Genomic DNA, 21118 nt, shown 5'->3' on the forward strand with positions numbered 1-21118 from the left:
ACATAAACCCGGTACTGTTATATATAGACCACGGAATGTCTCGGCTATGGGGACAGAACATAAACCCGGTACTGTCATTGTTATATATAGACCACGGAATGTCTCGGCTATGGGGACAGAACATAAACCCGGTACTGTTATTGTTATATATAGACCACGGAATGTCTCGGCTATGGGGACAGAACATAAACCCGGTACTGTTATATATAGACCACGGAATGTCTCGGCTATGGGGACAGAACATAAACCCGGTACTGTTATATATAGACCACGGAATGTCTCGGCTATGGGGACAGAACATAAACCCGGTACTGTTATATATAGACCACGGAATGTCTCGGCTATGGGGACAGAACATAAACCCGGTACTGTCATTGTTATATATAGACCACGGAATGTCTCGGCTATGGGGACAGAACATAAACCCGGTACTGTCATTGTTATATATAGACCACGGAATGTCTCGGCTATGGGGACAGAACATAAACCCGGTACTGTTATATATAGACCACGGAATGTCTCGGCTATGGGGACAGAACATAAACCCGGTACTGTTATATATAGACCACGGAATGTCTCGGCTATGGGGACAGAACATAAACCCGGTACTGTCATTGTTATATATAGACCACGGAATGTCTCGGCTATGGGGACAGAACATAAACCCGGTACTGTTATATATAGACCACGGAATGTCTCGGCTATGGGGACAGAACATAAACCCGGTACTGTTATATATAGACCACGGAATGTCTCGGCTATGGGGACAGAACATAAACCCGGTACTGTTATATATAGACCACGGAATGTCTCGGCTATGGGGACAGAACATAAACCCGGTACTGTTATTGTTATATATAGACCACGGAATGTCTCGGCTATGGGGACAGAACATAAACCCGGTACTGTCATTGTTATATATAGACCACGGAATGTCTCGGCTATGGGGACAGAACATAAACCCGGTACTGTTATATATAGACCACGGAATGTCTCGGCTATGGGGACAGAACATAAACCCGGTACTGTCATTGTTATATATAGACCACGGAATGTCTCGGCTATGGGGACAGAACATAAACCCGGTACTGTTATATATAGACCACGGAATGTCTCGGCTATGGGGACAGAACATAAACCCGGTACTGTCTTATATATAGACCACGGAATGTCTCGGCTATGGGGACAGAACATAAACCCGGTACTGTCATTGTTATATATAGACCACGGAATGTCTCGGCTATGGGGACAGAACATAAACCCGGTACTGTCATTGTTATATATAGACCATGGAATGTCTCGGCTATGGGGACAGAACATAAACCCGGTACTGTCATTGTTATATATAGACCACGGAATGTCTCGGCTATGGGGACAGAACATAAACCCGGTACTGTCATTGTTATATATAGACCACGGAATGTCTCGGCTATGGGGACAGAACATAAACCCGGTACTGTCATTGTTATATATAGACCACGGAATGTCTCGGCTATGGGGACAGAACATAAACCCGGTACTGTCATTGTTATATATAGACCACGGAATGTCTCGGCTATGGGGACAGAACATAAACCCGGTACTGTTATATATAGACCACGGAATGTCTCGGCTATGGGGACAGAACATAAACCCGGTACTGTTATTGTTATATATAGACCACGGAATGTCTCGGCTATGGGGACAGAACATAAACCCGGTACTGTCATTGTTATATATAGACCACGGAATGTCTCGGCTATGGGGACAGAACATAAACCCGGTACTGTCATTGTTATATATAGACCACGGAATGTCTCGGCTATGGGGACAGAACATAAACCCGGTACTGTCATTGTTATATATAGACCACGGAATGTCTCGGCTATGGGGACAGAACATAAACCCGGTACTGTTATTGTTATATATAGACCACGGAATGTCTCGGCTATGGGGACAGAACATAAACCCGGTACTGTTATATATAGACCACGGAATGTCTCGGCTATGGGGACAGAACATAAACCCGGTACTGTTATTGTTATATATAGACCACGGAATGTCTCGGCTATGGGGACAGAACATAAACCCGGTACTGTTATATATAGACCACGGAATGTCTCGGCTATGGGGACAGAACATAAACCCGGTACTGTTATATATAGACCACGGAATGTCTCGGCTATGGGGACAGAACATAAACCCGGTACTGTTATATATAGACCACGGAATGTCTCGGCTATGGGGACAGAACATAAACCCGGTACTGTTATATATAGACCACGGAATGTATCGGCTATGGGGACAGAACATAAACCCGGTACTGTTATATATAGACCACGGAATGTCTCGGCTATGGGGACAGAACATAAACCCGGTACTGTTATATATAGACCACGGAATGTCTCGGCTATGGGGACAGAACATAAACCCGGTACTGTCATTGTTATATATAGACCACGGAATGTCTCGGCTATGGGGACAGAACATAAACCCGGTACTGTCATTGTTATATATAGACCACGGAATGTCTCGGCTATGGGGACAGAACATAAACCCGGTACTGTTATATATAGACCACGGAATGTCTCGGCTATGGGGACAGAACATAAACCCGGGTTTATATATAGACCACGGAATGTCTCGGCTATGGGGACAGAACATAAACCCGGTACTGTTATATATAGACCACGGAATGTCTCGGCTATGGGGACAGAACATAAACCCGGTACTGTCATTGTTATATATAGACCACGGAATGTCTCGGCTATAGGGACAGAACATAAACCCGGTACTGTTATTGTTATATATAGACCACTGGAATGTCTCGGCTATGGGGACAGAACATAAACCCGGTACTGTCATTGTTATATATAGACCACGGAATGTCTCGGCTATGGGGACAGAACATAAACCCGGTACTGTTATATATAGACCACGGAATGTCTCGGCTATGGGGACAGAACATAAACCCGGTACTGTTATATATAGACCACGGAATGTCTCGGCTATGGGGACAGAACATAAACCCGGTACTGTTATATATAGACCACGGAATGTATCGGCTATGGGGACAGAACATAATGGGGACAGAACATAAACCCGGTACTGTTATATATAGACCACGGAATGTATCGGCTATGGGGACAGAACATAATGGGGACAGAACATAAACCCGGTACTGTTATATATAGACCACGGAATGTCTCGGCTATGGGGACAGAACATAAACCCGGTACTGTCATTGTTATATATAGACCACGGAATGTCTCGGCTATGGGGACAGAACATAAACCCGGTACTGTTATATATAGACCACGGAATGTCTCGGCTATGGGGACAGAACATAAACCCGGTACTGTTATATATAGACCACGGAATGTCTCGGCTATGGGGACAGAACATAAACCCGGTACTGTTATATATAGACCACGGAATGTCTCGGCTATGGGGACAGAACATAAACCCGGTACTGTTATATATAGACCACGGAATGTCTCGGCTATGGGGACAGAACATAAACCCGGTACTGTTATTGTTATATATAGACCACGGAATGTCTCGGCTATGGGGACAGAACATAAACCCGGTACTGTTATATATAGACCACGGAATGTCTCGGCTATGGGGACAGAACATAAACCCGGTACTGTTATATATAGACCACGGAATGTCTCGGCTATGGGGACAGAACATAAACCCGGTACTGTCATTGTTATATATAGACCACGGAATGTCTCGGCTATGGGGACAGAACATAAACCCGGTACTGTCATTGTTATATATAGACCACGGAATGTCTCGGCTATGGGGACAGAACATAAACCCGGTACTGTTATATATAGACCACGGAATGTCTCGGCTATGGGGACAGAACATAAACCCGGTACTGTTATATATAGACCACGGAATGTCTCGGCTATGGGGACAGAACATAAACCCGGTACTGTCATTGTTATATATAGACCACGGAATGTCTCGGCTATGGGGACAGAACATAAACCCGGTACTGTATTGTTATATATAGACCACGGAATGTCTCGGCTATGGGGACAGAACATAAACCCGGTACTGTTATATATAGACCACGGAATGTCTCGGCTATGGGGACAGAACATAAACCCGGTACTGTTATATATAGACCACGGAATGTCTCGGCTATGGGGACAGAACATAAACCCGGTACTGTTATATATAGACCACGGAATGTCTCGGCTATGGGGACAGAACATAAACCCGGTACTGTCATTGTTATATATAGACCACGGAATGTCTCGGCTATGGGGACAGAACATAAACCCGGTACTGTTATATATAGACCACTGAATGTCTCGGCTATGGGGACAGAACATAAACCCGGTACTGTTATATATAGACCACGGAATGTCTCGGTTATGGGGACAGAACATAAACCCGGTACTGTTATATATAGACCACGGAATGTCTCGGCTATGGGGACAGAACATAAACCCGGTACTGTTAAATATAGACCACGGAATGTCTCGGCTATGGGGACAGAACATAAACCCGGTACTGTCATTGTTATATATAGACCACGGAATGTCTCGGCTATGGGGACAGAACATAAACCCGGTACTGTTATATATAGACCACGGAATGTCTCGGCTATGGGGACAGAACATAAACCCGGTACTGTCATTGTTATATATAGACCACGGAATGTCTCGGCTATGGGGACAGAACATCAACCCGATACTGTTATATATAGACCACGGAATGTCTCGGCTATGGGGACAGAACATAAACCCGGTACTGTCATTGTTATATATAGACCACGGAATGTCTCGGCTATGGGGACAGAACATAAACCCGGTACTGTCATTATATATAGACCACGGAATGTCTCGGCTATGGGGACAGAACATAAACCCGGTACTGTTATATATAGACCACGGAATGTCTCGGCTATGGGGACAGAACATAAACCCGGTACTGTTATATATAGACCACGGAATGTCTCGGCTATGGGGACAGAACATAAACCCGGTACTGTTATATATAGACCACGGAATGTCTCGGCTATGGGGACAGAACATAAACCCGGTACTGTTATATATAGACCACGGAATGTATCGGTTATGGGGACAGAACATAAACCCGGTACTGTTATATATAGACCACGGAATGTCTCGGCTATGGGGACAGAACATAAACCTGGTACTGTTATATATAGACCACGGAATGTCTCGACTATGGGGACAGAACATAAACCCGGTACTGTTATATATAGACCACGGAATGTCTCGGCTATGGGGACAGAACATAAACCCGGTACTGTTATATATAGACCACGGAATGTCTCGGCTATTGGGACAGAACATAAACCCCACATTGCCGAAAACACAACAAAATGCCACAGTCATGGTATTATAAAGACTGTACAAATGACACACAATTTAAGAAGTATGAAAGTCTTTGTTTTTTTAATGTGGAAGCTGAGAGTGGAGAGAAAACAGAAAACCCAGATATAAAGAACAATTAAAATAAATGTGAATAAGAAAGAACATTACGTCGTTGCGAGTTATTTCTGGATTCCGGTAGTATTCCAATTCACAGGATATCTATCTTAAAATACTGTAGCTTATCAACAGGTCGGTTTGGCACACGAGTATACATTTCGTCGTGTCGGAAACAGATGTTTTTGATACGATACCTAGTGATTTATTGTAAGTTTTTAAAAGATAACTTTCAATTTCAATGATAGAAGCAAATACAACACAAACTTTCTAATCTTTCTAGTAGAGAAGGCGCTGTCCTCTATTTCTGTAGCCACATTCTAACAGCTATGCATATCTCACGGTGATCTACCATGCTGGTTTATAGACATTTTATTGCTCACAACCGATAACATCCTGTCTAGAAAACAGAATAGTAAATTACTTCGCTGATGTTTTCCTTAAAAGTGTGCGATTTCTAATATAAGACTCTCTTTGACAAGATCACTTTTAAAAATATTTTTGAAAATCAAAAATGTGAATTGAGTAATAGTACCGATAAACACTGGATAAAGACTTAAAATATGAGAAAGGAAATGAAACTGAAAAATGTGTTTGTCATCGCAAAAAAATAGTACTACATATATAATAAGTGTACCTTGCAAAACCATAATGTCTTTAATGTCATAATGCTTTAAATTAACGGGAAATGATCGTCAAAAAGGATCAATGATCAAATTTACGTGCATGCTAGAAACAGAAATCATGTTTAGACACACTCCACCATATGTTGATAACTACAACACATTTGTACTAATGCTGGGTTGGACGTAATCCCGAGAACACAGAGTCATCTGGACGACATGACTACATTAGGTGTGTTTCAAAACAATCCAACGGCGGTAAGTTATATTCCATTTCGTGTAGATCTATACCACAGGCTCGATCAGCTGATGACAGGCGATATACATATTTCTTTATGCTATTTTTTTCAAAATTATTCTTATCAAACATTAGTGAGTCAACAAGATAAAAAAACTTTCAAAAGGAAATTATTTTTCAAACGTTAAGAATCTGTACTGTCAATAAGAAAGTATTACCAATGTTCGAACTGTGCAAAGAATATGGAAAATAGTCTAAACTATTGCTACATATATATATATGACACCAAATGTGAAAAGGGTACTTACTTGTATAAAGACAACGTAGGTGATCCTGTAATCCATGTTGAGAGAAGGTGTAAACTGTAAATTATCTAACTCGTGTCTAATCGGTAAATAAACAGAAGCTACCTTACTTCTGTAAGAGTCCGGCCGGTAGTATACATACGGCACATCAATCCCTGAAAAGTTTTACAGCAGAGTTCCGATATAGGACTGAAACCTCAGTTTACTATTTTCCCAAGTCTATAACAGTTAAGTACACTTTCGTATGCACGAGTTGCCGAGAACACGACACTCTAGCTCCAACACTGTTTACAGAGAGAATCATCGACCAAGGGGATAAAAAGAGCATTCAGAAAACCCTAAAATGTATCCGTAAAACAATAACTATTTATCTCCCAGAAAACAGCCGTGTTCATGTACTCGACAGATATATACCGGTCAACGGTCCGAGTATTTTGTATTTGACCAATACTACTGGTCAGTCATATCACACGCGGATCGATAAACGGCACAATATCTTAGTATAGACGTGAAAGTCAATAGGAAGTTATTAAGAGTTAATCGTTTCTAGGACGCATGGTTCGCATGGTTCACACATACCTGTTTAAACTCAATGGAATCACTTTTGTACGAACTACTATCGTTTGGGGATAACAAAATGTGATAATTGACACATACATCGTTATTTATCAAACACCCTGATATCTAGGTCATGATCGGCGTTCTCACTTATCTATTTCTCTCTGAGAGACTGACCGTGTCCATCATCACAAAAGCTGGTTCTATCACACTGCCTTGGTACAGTTATTTCCAATATAACATTCTGTCGGCTCCTCACAACAGTGTAACAATTAAATATAGAAGTCTCTTAATAATGCAGGTATGAACGATAGCTTTTGTCATCAAAATATATGTCTATCTTTGGACCCCATCACCAGTGTTTGTCGTTTGCTACATGAATCAAACAGTAAGTCCGTACGTGATGTTATTTTTCTAACAGTGTGTCCATTCGTGATATTCCTTTTCTGACTCGTTTTTCCCCCAAAGAGATGCGTTTTCTTCAGGATTCAGGCTTCTAAAACAACAAAGGAAAACGAGTGCTTACATAGTTGTTGGTATAAAAGATATCATTATTTGCTATTTTATGAAACAAAAACATAAAACAAGATTTTTTTTTATATATAAATAAAGATTAAGCAACAAATACAGTACGAAGTACGTTACAAATATTGAATTAAAACTGCATCATGGAGCCGTCTCGTTCGTCTAGGACTCCTCAGTGATTCCAGGTACCAAAGCCTATAATCCAAAAGATCAATTATTTCCTAAAAGGATGACAGTCTAGCTTGCTATTTATGTATATCTGATACAATCATTGCATTATGTTATTTTTATATTAATCTATTCTGTTTTATAAAAAAAAATATATGCAAATTTCAAAACGTATAACGTCTTAATGTTGTAGTGAATGTACAGTAGATACCTTTCCTAGGAAGGGGGTGGGGGTGGGTGGGGTGGGTGGTTGCGGTAATTTCGCTAAATATAATCGCGTTCGCTTAAATACACTCAAATGTATAGTAATGTGTACCGAAGAACGTGTATAAGGCGATGTAGCGCTAAATCTAATACCTGTTAAATAGTTCAGACAGGACCCTATCGTGAAATATTACAGCTATACAGATTTAACATATGCACGTATGCATATTTAAGTATGATGCTTGAAGATAAACTTCCAAGTGTTGTCAAACTGAAATGCCACACCCTCGACATTGTTGCACAAATCTTCAATAGTTCGCATTGTATTGACAGCCTAACCAGTCCTTACAGTTTTTGTTTGCCAAACGCAAAACGAAGAACATTAAGTGATTGCATTTCTCTGTCTGCTTACAGAACAGTTATCATTCTTCTTTGGCGCACACTTCACACGAAGGCCAGTCTCACAATGTGTTGCCAAAAATGCATTAGGACAGAAAATACAGCGTAGTCAGGTGGAAGTTGTTGGGGTTTAAACATCAGAACATGAGCAAAGGTTGTATTGATACTTAGACATTTACCAGGTTACTGGAGTGTGTGTTGTTTGTTGTTTTACGCGTGAGGAACGAAATAATATCGGACCAGTAAACAGAAACGAAGACTCGCTTTGGTTCGAAGTAAAAACTTCAGTTCCAACAATAAAAACCTCTATAAAATATCGCCTGAAATACTCGAGATAAAGAGGTTCGTCTGTATTCGTATGTTTTGTTTTCTTCTGTTTGTACTAGACGCAGCGACCCCAATAGACACCGTCTAACGTTAAACCCCATACAGCAGTTAACAAACCGTCAAAAATGTCGCCAGAGCAAATGTTACAGAGTCAATGATAGCTTGATTAATACCTGTAGTATAGAGTATAGATGAAAATTGCCGTCTTCCTTCCAATCACAATAAAAAGTAACCGCCATCTATCAACCAATGTCTCTACATCTATCAGCCAAGGTTTCGGATAAGGCACCACCTTGGCGCTATTAGAGCGGGTTTTTTTTTTACATTGTCTATAAATTTACAGCTTAACAGGCGAGGAAGAATCTGTAAACCGACCACATTCGGTCTCCCTTGTGGATTCTCCTCCAAATTAAACAAATGTTGGATATTGCCAGACCATCCTGAAACTTGATATTGATACATCTGAACAGATCTCTCAGTAACAAGCAATAGTCTGGCCGATCCTTGTACGACTTATACAAACGGTATTGAAATACAACCAAGAAACTTGTAAAATTGTGTCATCGAATGGTATTGTCTTTAGAAAAAAAGTATGTGTTTAAGTTAAGAATTAAATTGGAATCTTGATCGAGTGTTTTCAGTAACTTCGAAACCCGTCCTTATCTTTGATAGGGATTACATATATCTATGCGCATTAGTTTTGTGTCAGGCCTCATTATTTCAATAATACCTAATATACCATATCAACTTGTCTCAATAAACAGCCAGTGCGTCAAACAGACATTTATTTATGACTGATCTGGTTTGGAAGAGTCTCACTTTTTTATGACAATTAACACAAGGTTATTTAGGAACGGTGTCCACAGACAATGGGAGCACTGAAGAATGATTTTATAGTGTTATCACACTGAAATACCACACATGGTGTCTATATGGCTTTACTTTATTACCGACAATATCGCGTTTATGCTAAAAAAGAACTATCACATGATGCCAATTACCCGGAAAAATAAATTGTTTATTGTTCTTTTTTGTATTGATCCTATTTGTTTTCCTCTCAAACATCATCGTTAGAATACCGGAGATCAGAAAAAGTAATGAAATAAATGATTTGTGAAATTGTATACGACGCAGAACCTGAGTTGATAAGGAACTTCGCATTTACGTACAAATCAATGGTTATGGTTTGGAGTTAATAACAGCGACTAAAAAAACTGATTGTAATATTAATATAAGTTCGTATCAAAACAGCCAAGTAAACGATAGACTATCAAATAACTACTACAAAGGTCACGCGCGAAATTAACAGCTTCTTATTGTGGAATGTGTTATTGCTAGTTGATGCTGCAGCAAGCTTGTGGATAAGAGACTTTGGATCAGTATTATACAACCAACACTACAATATTAACATTGTGTTAGGATTTGACCAGAAGATAAATTTGGATTGCAATAGTGTGTAACATGCTCATACAATAAGACAGAACATTTCTATACCGTTACCATCTGTAACAAAGGAGTACTGACCATCGATAAAACAGATTAAAATCAAATCTCAGCATCCTTATGATTGCAAGGGATCGGACACGGGGCTATATACAGTATCGTGTACGTGTACATAAGATCTTAAAGGATATTCATTTGATACGAAATCTTATGAAACGAGTATTAGAAGTTTTTTTAATTGTTATAGCCGTGGTGAGACGGGTTTCATAAAAACCTCATATGAAATGAAAACAGATTTAAAATACTTTTTATAAAAAAAAACAAAACATTTTGACATGTTTTAAAGTCAGCGTGTGGAAGACTTCATCAAACAGAGACAGCCGTTTTTGTTGCTCAATTCAGAATTCAAGGCGTCACGTTATGGTCTATTTTATGAAATGCCCAGCCAATGAACATCTGTCTAGGGTATATAACACTAGTGTCATATGTGATAACTTAACACGGACGATTTCATTTGATATGCGCTCTTCGATGTGCTTTATTCCCTACATAAAGCCCGTTTTACTGTTTGAAAAACAGGTAGCATGCATCAATGTCGATGAAAATTTTCAACTTTTCAAATTTTATTTCTTTAATTTTTGGGAAAATTGCTATATCCCACATGACATAAGATATAACGTGGATAGAGAGCAAGTGACCCCTGCCGATACCCGTTTTTATTGATTTTCTTTTTCAGTCTGCTTCATGCCTATCAATACAAGCCCATCATGCTCTTTACCGGACCTAAAATCAGAACTATCACCACGTAAGTGATGCACGTATTCGGAAACAGCAGAAAATATCGTTATGATATAAAACGAGGCAAATTTGAACAAAATGCAGATAGAAATAAAATAACGTCTGAAATTCAAGTAGGGTACACGTCTTCTGCCTTATCCACAACACCCACTATATATATCTAAGTCGAATTCTAAAAAAGGAGCTGTGTTTGTGACAATTGAACCACCAGACATATCAACAAGAAGCAAATACATCCGACACTTCATACATCATAAGGAAATAGAACATCCCCTGATAGCATCATTATGGTGACCTTAAACCTTCCCCGTGATCTTTACTATCACCTATAAACGTTACAGTCGATTTTTGTCACCGGCATCGTGACATTTTATATACGTCCCTAAATATCGAATCAAGTTGGATATTAAACACAGTAGGTTAGGGGGAAAGGGATGTCACTATCTACCTTTAGAAATGGAAAATGAACTATACTAGCGGGAAAAGGGATGGCAAGTTTATTTTCTATACTTATTATTTTACATGCTTATTTAATGATGTGTTTATGGTGTTGGTTTCCATCGTTACTGAATACGTTTTGATGATTTTTGTTGTCCTGTCACAAAGTTTGTGCGAAAACCGAAAAAAATAAGGGTAAGATACGCCGTATGATCCAAATCAGTAACGTATGCCCACCCTTTGCACCAGGGGCTGCTCTTACTCCCTTTAACATTGACCCCATCAATGTTTACTGCCCTTTGAAGGATATTATTCCACTCCTGAATAAGCGACATTATATTGAACGTTGTTACACTTCCTAACCCTCCTATCTGGCTCGTCCCATAAATTCTCGGTTGAGGACATATCTGGACTATAACGGGCCAATCAAGAACCGGAACGTTGTTTTGAGTCAGAAAGTCACGACAAACCCTAACAACATGGCGCCTCGTTGTCCTGCAGCAGCGTAAGTTGACGGATACAAGGAAGAATGTGTGGTTTCAAGACGTGATTCCGACATCTTGCTGCTGTAAGATCACCATGGATAACCACGAGAGGGGAGCCACTGCCTTGATATATCCCTGCCCATACCATGACAGATCCTCTCCCGAATCTGTCACTTTACGCAAGAGTCAGAATGTCGCTCACAAAGACGTCGATCGACACTTTGTCGTCCATCTGACCTGTAAAGCATAAAGCGAGATTCGCCAGTGGATAACAAGATTCTTCAATGGGCCCAATCAAACCGATTAGCTTCATATGCAAGAAACTTCTGCATTCGACATTGGCGTCAGCTTTGCATTAATGGCAAACTAACATAGGGGCGTCGTAGCCTACTCCCGCGAAATGAAATCGGTAACGGAGGTGCGAGAAACGTATTTCTCTTACCCTGGATAGAGATATCAGGAGTTTTACAAGGGTGAGCTTTTCTTATCTCATGTTAGGAAAAAGCTTTACTTGCTCTTTGAACGTTCTCAGCAATTGCATTTCGTCACGTTAACAATGCAATGACGTTACGGCGACAATACAATGACGTCACGTTGACAATTCAATTACGTCACGACACGTCAATATTCCTTGCATTAATGTCAGTCCATATTAGATACATAAAAGGGTGAATACGATAAGAGAAAAATAATCATTCATCTCATGGAAGTAAGACAGAGTAATCTCACCCGTCCAGGTAAGATACTTAAGCTGTCAAACACTCGTCAAGCCTCGAGATCCTCATGTCTCACACCTAAGGAGGTGACAGATTATATTAGGGTATATCTTGACGCCGCCACGTAATCCTCGAGCGTCCGCTCCTGGGTTGGTTTTGGTTTGTTTTTGTTTAACGTCCTATTAACAGCCAGGGTCATTTAAGGACGTGCCAGGTTTTGGAGGTGGAGGAAAGCCGGAGTACCCGGAGAAAAACCACCGGCCTACGGTCAGTACCTGGCAACTGCCCCACGTAGGTTTCGAACTCGCAACCCAGAGGTGGAGGGCTAGTGTTAAAGTGTCGGGACACCTTAACCACTCGGCCACCGCGGCCCCTCCGCTCCTGGGACGGTCAACCAATCTCTTTGTGGTTCTGAGACGCCAAACTTATCGGGATATTGTTGTATCATGTACACCATATTGCTGGACTACACGACGTTGTGAATGCCCCTACATTATCAGAGCAATGGCCCTAGTCACCCTACCCCTATCGACAATGGCCCTACCCCTATCGACAATAGCCCTACCCCTATCGACTTCACTCAATCGCGGTATTTCGCTGAAAAAGAAATTATGTGTATATGTTGCAAGAGTATCCCAGATGCACGTTTTCTTGAAAAAATCTGCTGAAAGCACGCAGCGTCGAGCGGGGTCACGATCGACTGAATATTAACTGAAACACATTTTCACAGCGCAGACAACATGTTTGGAAGTCACATTGAACATTTTGAATATGCATGATGACTTTTATTCATGTGATTATAAATATAGATTATTCTGTGTCTCTAAAACGCTCCATTCTCTATTTTGTAAACATGTAAAGGGAGGTAACCAAACATTATCTACTATGCGGTACATGTTGGTCCGTTAAGTGTGTGCCATTTTTGTTTAGCTTCATTACTATTATTATTGATGTATGCAGTTCATTAAACCACCAAAGAAAGAGGGTTTATATAGGCTTTTGCCTGTTTTCTAATACCCATTCAATTTAATTCAATAAAATCTTTGCGATAATGACTTTAATTATGACTGTACAGGTGTTTGTATACTATAATATGATACATGTACATGTATATGTATACTATAATGTGATACCTGTACAGGTATATGTATACTATAATGTGATATCTGTACAGGTATATGTATACTATAATGTGATACCTGTACAGGTGTTTGTATACTATAATGTGATATATATACAGGTGTATGTATACTATAATGTGATACCTGTACAGGTGTATATATACTATAATGTGATATATATATACAGGTGTATATATACGATAATGTGATACCTGTACAGGTATATGTATACTATGATACCTGTACAGGTGTATGTATACTACAATGTGATACGTGTACAGGTATATGTATACTATAATGTGATATATATACAGGTGTATATATACTATAATGTGATACCTGTACAGGTATATGTATACTATAATGTGATATTTATACAGGTGTATATATACTATAATGTGATACCTGTACAGGTATATGTATACTATAATGTGATACCTGTACAGCTATATGTATACTATAATGTGATACCTGTACAGGTATATATATACTATAATGTAACACATGTACAGGTGTTTGTATACTATAATGTGATACCTGTACAGGTGTATGTATACTATAATGTGATATCTATACATCTATATGTATACTATAATGTGATACCTGTACAGCTATATGTATACTATAATGTGATACCTGTACAGGTATATATATACTATAATGTAACACATGTACAGGTGTTTGTATACTATAATGTGATACCTGTACAGGTATATGTATACTATAATACTATAACTAGTAAATCATTATTTATATCAAGCTGTCAATAAAATAAATGTAAAGACGGGGACATATATCGTGACGGTTTCAGTTTGTAAGCCACTACAGATAATATTGTACTATACTAGAAAGCTCTGTGTTTCAGGTATAGACGTGTTTCTCAGTTATAAACGCCATGTATATTAGACAATCATAAATACCTGTCGGAGGTGCTATATTAATCCACAAAATGGCACAAGCCTTTCCAGAGAATCGCATAGCTGTACATCGGCTGAACGCTCGCCCCAGAAATGACCACAGATGAGATGAAGGCAGACAGATGTGTGAGTATGGGTGAGAGTGTTCGCTGTATAAACACACAGGGGCCAGTCAGTTTATCACCCAGGATTTATTGTCATTGAAGTATATACCAGTAGTATCGCAAACCAAGTCAATAAATTTTAACGAGATAAAATAAACCAAGCCCATATGGCGCGGTATGATCAAAGATAGGGTCGCTTACAACAAGTCCTTGTTAGGGTGTTAATAGTTTATAAAATGCTAATTATACATAATAAATGTTCGGGTTTAATTAAACAGACACGAGCTCTTATAAAGTTATAAATGAGCATCAGGTATGGTGATCAGAATGGATGTCAACGTTACGGTAATTGTTACTAACCCTGTGCTGTGTTGGTGATCTATATACTAATGAGTATGACAAAATAGAATATCCATATGTTTTATAATATATCACATACAATGTACCTTGCATGTCTTTATATCAAGTTTAATCAATCTTGTGATCTCCTTTTTACGTGAATTACGTTTATTTCACAGAATGAATAATTCATGTCCTCCAAGAGGAATCCTATCGTGCCCGTCTTAATATTTGGTTTGTAACTTTCGGACTTTTTTAGGACGCTCTTTTTTTTTTTATATTTTTCATCGTTTCTTTTGTTGTGTTTGTGTTAATTGTGATACTATTTTACCACGGTACTAGTTCATGCAGTTTTGTGACAATCAGTACATACTGTGAGCACCCATTGAGGGGGAAGGTGGGAGGGGGAGGTGATTGGCGGACGAACCCCAGTCTATGTTTCAACGTGTAAATTGTATAAAGTTTAGTGAATATTAAATGAATATGATATATTAATAATATTAAAGGCACAAGCTTTATCAGCAAAACTTTGCTTAATAGATGTGAAAATCCTGCCGCATGATATGGTAAACTGTCCTTCTTTTAATAAGTAGCTTTATATCAAGACAGTGTCAAAACACGCTGGGATCAGTGGAGAGGGGGAGTGGGCGTCTGAACCTGACATGATGCCGGCTCTGGAGTATAATATTATGGACTCACAGAACCCGATACGGACACGTAATATATATAGAGTTTGGCTAGTTAGTATTACGTTCATGAAGTGAAATTACGTGACCAAATGTATGCTGTCCGTCAAATGCCTTGGACACTTCTGCAGCCAATGGACAGAATAATGGGTTTGGGGTCCATATAACCATTACCACGAATATCGAAATATCGCGGTACTGTGATTTTTCGTAGGTAATGAATCTTAATTTATGTTAAAACGCAGACTAATTATTGCCAGACGCGTTGAATTATGTGTTTTCATATAAATTGCATACATTATAGGTATGATATAATCAGACAATTAAATGATCTGCGAGCTGAAGTATTATCGATTATTAACAGCATAAAGGGTTGACGGAATCAGCCTCACGCGTTATACATGTAGTTTCTAGTATAGCTTTCCACTAAGACATCCATCTTAGATAAAGTGTCTTAGAATTATTCATTTTGAAGGCAGAACAAACCTAGAAGGACTTTTAATGGTCGACAAAGATATAAGCATACGTAACAACAAACAAACAAAGTATAAAATACAAATATCAATATAATCAGACATCTAACTACTATTAAGATGGTTATTAGTTATAGGAAACAGCATCTGTCAGATATCCTTAACAAGGGAAGTATTTTCCCGAAATGACAGAAGAGAGTTTTGTTTTCACTTGAATAAAATATTTCGGTAACATTTCCACGGTGATTAATTTTCGTACTTGTCCTGACACGCAAACATCGCGAAAATTAATTCCTATCAAAAATGTGTTTGATTTCAGTAGCCACTGTATTATAAACGTTTAGTGATTCAAACATAGATTTGAGACAAGAGAACTGCACCACATTCTAAACGAGGTCCAAACAATCTGATATACAGTATTACAATATAACTTACTCGTGTGTTTCAGTTTTTATTCACGACTAGACGTAGACTTGCCACCAACGCCTAAGTTTTTATCTTATTTTTAGGTGTGTGTGTGTGTGTGGGGGGGGGGGGGGGGGGGGGGTGTCTTTCCCTTTGTTTTTATTATTATTGTTTTTAGGTGGGGACAGGAGTGGGGGGAGGGGGAGGGGGGTAGGAGGGGGGGTCTTTCCCTTTGTTATTATTATTATTGTTTTTAGGTGGGGACGGGAGTGGGGGGGGGGGGGTAGAGGGGGGTGTCTTTCCCTTTGTTTTTATTATTATTGTTTTTAGGTGGGGACGGGAGTGGGGGGGGGGAGGGGGGTCTTTCCCTTTGTTATTATTATTGTTTTTAGGTGGGGACGGGAGTGGGGGGAGGGGGAGGGGGGTAGGGGGGGGGAGGTATTTCCCTTTGTTATTATTATTCTATTTCGTATTAGATTACCCCCCTCTAGTTACAAAGTAAGGAATCTGATATATCCCAGACACCGGCATCATAAAGGTTTCTTAATTTCATTTATAGTTTCAATATTCTAGAAACTGGGGACTAGTCTAGACTAAATGGTGAGAAATCCTTACATTGCCATATTTACGTTGCTTCGATCTTTGTGCGTTGAGTTTCAGTCGCCTCAGATCTTAATACCACCGAATACACATATCATAAATACACTGTACGAGTAGGAAGAAGCACGCGCAATAAATCGACCAATATAATACAATAAACCGACCAAAAGAATACTAATTGAATTATATACATGATACCATAGAAACAGGTAAACTGTCCCAGGTTTAAACTGACTACGTTCTTATCTCGGACAGTTAAACTTGTACAGTATGAGATGGAATTAATATACATGTAGCATTGAAACAGTCACAATTTAAGCTGTACATTACTACTAAACATGTTCCCATATTTACTCCATCCAACATACACTTACCTGGTATATACATAATGTAGCGAATTACCCTCACTCTGACCAGGATATGTCCGTATTATGTAGCGAATTACCCTCACTCTGACCAGGATATGTCCGTATAATGTAGCGAATTACCCTCACTCTGTCCAAGATAAGTCTGTATAATGTAGCGAATTACCCTCACTCTGTCCAGGATAGGTCCGTATAATGTAGCGAATTACCCTCACTCTGACCAGGATAGGTCCGTATAATGTAGCGAATTACCCTCACTCTGTCCAGGATAGGTCCGTATAATGTAGCGAATTACCCTCACTCTGACCAGGATAAGTCCGTATAATGTAGCGAATTACCCTCACTCTGACCAGGATAGGTCCGTATAATGTAGCGAATTACCCTCACTCTGTCCAAGATAAGTCTGTATAATGTAGCGAATTACCCTCACTCTGACCAGGATAAGTCCGTATAATGTAGCGAATTACCCTCACTCTGACCAGGATAAGTCCGTATTATGTAGCGAATTACCCTCACTCTGACCAGGATAAGTCCGTATTATGTAGCGAATTACCCTCACTCTGACCAGGATATGTCCGTATAATGTAGCGAATTACCCTCACTCCGACCAGGATAGGTCCGTATAATGTAGCGAATTACCCTCACTCCGACCAGGATAAGTCCTTACGATACTAAGTATATATTGTCGTCACCCTGGCCAGTATAGATTTGTATATTGTAGCGAATTACCCTAACTGTATCTAGGATGTAACGTAGTCCGGTCTATGGTGTTTTCCCACCGTCCGTCGACTTTTCACAATCATAGTTCATTTACAGAGGAAAACACTTTTCTTCACTTCTACCACAGAGTCAATAAAACAGTTTTTTCTAAGTTTAACTGTAATCAAACACGCGAACTGGGTATTGTATTCCGCCATACAAAGGTTAACATTCTCAATGATATGTTTAAATATTTACATAGTTCCATTTCCCAGACCGGGGAGTCGTGTTTGACCTACCGGGCCAATGTAACATTGGGCATATAATTCATTCTACAGCTGAAAGTATTCATACAATAGGGAAATTTAACAATTTCAAAATATGGTAGGAAGTAAATATAAATAAGAAAACATCAAATCGGGTACAGAAACCTAGACATGGAATCTGGAGTAAGAAAAATCCCTTACATCAATCTTTAAACTTTTTCAGCAATAAATACAAAACTTTAAACACAAGTTTGTAAATAGACTTACACTTTAACCAACATTAGAATACCGGTATCCAGCGAATCCAGGGTAGGAAAAATCTGTTCTCCGGGAGAATAATATTCTGTTTTAATTAGTTATATACGGAATTACTGCGGGAGGCTGGTCGTAAACTACAGGACACTCGCCAGTTAATGGCTGACAAGTTCCAGGGTCACAGTTTTAATGTAAACAAAACGCTAGTCGTCGCTATCTGGTATCTATGAGATATGAAGGGGGTAAGTATACCACTTTTCTATACACATACGATCGCTTGTCCTCTCTACAGATAATCTTAACACTCTGAAATTGATTTTTCGTCTTATTGCAATGTAGACCTTCCTCGATAGCGGTATCAGTAGAGATCAAGCTCTCTATTAAGAGCTTAAGGTGATGTCTGCTGATACACAGAGAATATCATGAGTAAAATCAATTTGTTAAAAGAGATGAGAAATTAGCCCAATACACACTATGTAGGCTGCTCCTGGTGAACTTACAAGGAAGACCATATCCTGACACGGTCTCAAGTTATAAAGTTACCATTCTACTCTCTGAATGTTTTTTGGAATATTACCATTGATGCTTGCTATTTCTCTATATTTACTGTATTCACTTTACTCTATATATAAGGTGGTACCTTTGGAGAGGACTTATATAGGCTTGACTGTTTTCCAATCCATTTGTTTTATCACACAATATTTGTTGAAATGACAATGACACGGTGTCGGAAGAAGAAGATTATCAAGATTTTTAGTTCATCTTAACTGAATTATATTAACAACCAGGGACGTAGCCAGACCATATTTAATGTGTAAGTACTGGTTACCAGACTATGCGAGCGTTCTAGGGGGTTTATGGAGCATCCGAAAAGTTTTATATTTGAAATTCATATGGTGTCATTTGGTCGTAATTGGGCTAAATACCAGGTACAAAGTTATCTGGATAAGTAAATGTTTATACATTAACACGTTTAAAGTATTCAAAACAAACGTCAAATGTTAATATTCCTTGACTTAAACAAACACGGGCTTATGTGCTTACATGGCAACATCAAATTCGATTCCTTAATCTACTTTGAGTTTTGTTTTTGGCCACCTTCTACCATCAACGTTTAATATCCTTAGCATCACTGACACACCCCAGAAGGACGAAACAGCTGTATGATGTCCCTAACATCACTGACACACCCCAGAAGGACGAAACAGCTGTATGATGTCCCTAACATCACTGACACACCCCAGAAGGACGAAACAGCTGTATGATGTCCCTAACATCACCGACACACCCCAGAAGGACGAAACAGCTGTATGATGTCCCTAACATCACTGACACATCCCAGAAGGACGAAACAGCTGTATGATGTCCCTAACATCACTGACACACCCCAGAAGGACGAAACAGCTGTATGATGTCCCTAACATCACTGACACACCCCAGAAGGACGAAACAGCTGTATGATGTCCCTAACATCACTGACACACCCCAGAAGGACGAAACAGCTGTATGATGTCCCTAACATCACTGACACATCCCAGAAGGACGAAACAGCTGTATGATGTCCCTAACATCACTGACACATCCCAGAAGGACGAAACAGCTGTATGATGTCCCTAACATCACTGACACATCCCAGAAGGACGAAACAGCTGTATGATGCAGTCTGATTCATTTTATCTCTACTGTATCTCAATTTGTTAAGACATGTACTTATATCTTATGTACGTTTTGTACAATTGTTGAGGTCGTGGGTGGTAGACAATGTTGGTGGACATTTCAGTGCCTGAGGATTATTATAACTTGCTTGTCACATTTTAATCCATTCGAATATTGGCACGGTTCAGAATATACACACGTACTTAATGTTCTTCTGGAATGTAATACCAAAAAATATCAAAATCATTGAAAATTATCTAATCTGTTTAGTTATATCTTTTGCACCTTCCCAGCCAGATTTAAGTATTTTGTTTGATCTATTTTTTGAGTTTTGTTTTGGTCGCCTCCTGTCAACAACACTTTAAACAGCTGTACAAGTCAAACTCATACTGACTCTACTGTATCTAACTCTATTTAACTCATTTATTTTGAGGGTGCTAAGGGTGTGTTTGGTACAATTATTCTAAGGTATACAGGTATGGGGTCACGTTCTCGACCAGGTATAAAGGTATGGGGTCACGTTCTCGACAAGGTATAAAAGTATGAGGT

General features: G+C 39.3%; 1 protein-coding gene across 3 annotated transcripts in view; it reads right to left on the bottom strand.

Annotated features, from left to right (window-relative positions):
• LOC117343839 (calcitonin receptor-like) overlaps nucleotides 1-17720 on the bottom strand; it is a 118653-nt gene extending 100933 nt beyond the window's left edge. The window contains exons 1-2 of one of the 3 annotated variants that reach the window (XM_033906372.1): nucleotides 17703-17720; nucleotides 6626-7676 (exon numbers count right to left, since the gene is read on the bottom strand). In XM_033906372.1, the coding sequence (XP_033762263.1) occupies nucleotides 6626-6661 (36 nt within the window). In that variant the 5' untranslated portion in view covers nucleotides 6662-7676; nucleotides 17703-17720. Of the gene's footprint in view, nucleotides 1-6625; nucleotides 7677-14724; nucleotides 14859-17702 lie in introns of those variants that run through there. The other 2 variants (XM_033906371.1, XM_033906373.1) reach the window with 2 other exon arrangements.
• Between the last annotated feature and the right edge of the window lie 3398 nt (nucleotides 17721-21118).

This window comes from Pecten maximus, chromosome 15, assembly GCF_902652985.1.
Source record: "Pecten maximus chromosome 15, xPecMax1.1, whole genome shotgun sequence".
Classification (NCBI taxonomy): Eukaryota; Metazoa; Mollusca; class Bivalvia; order Pectinida; family Pectinidae; genus Pecten; species Pecten maximus.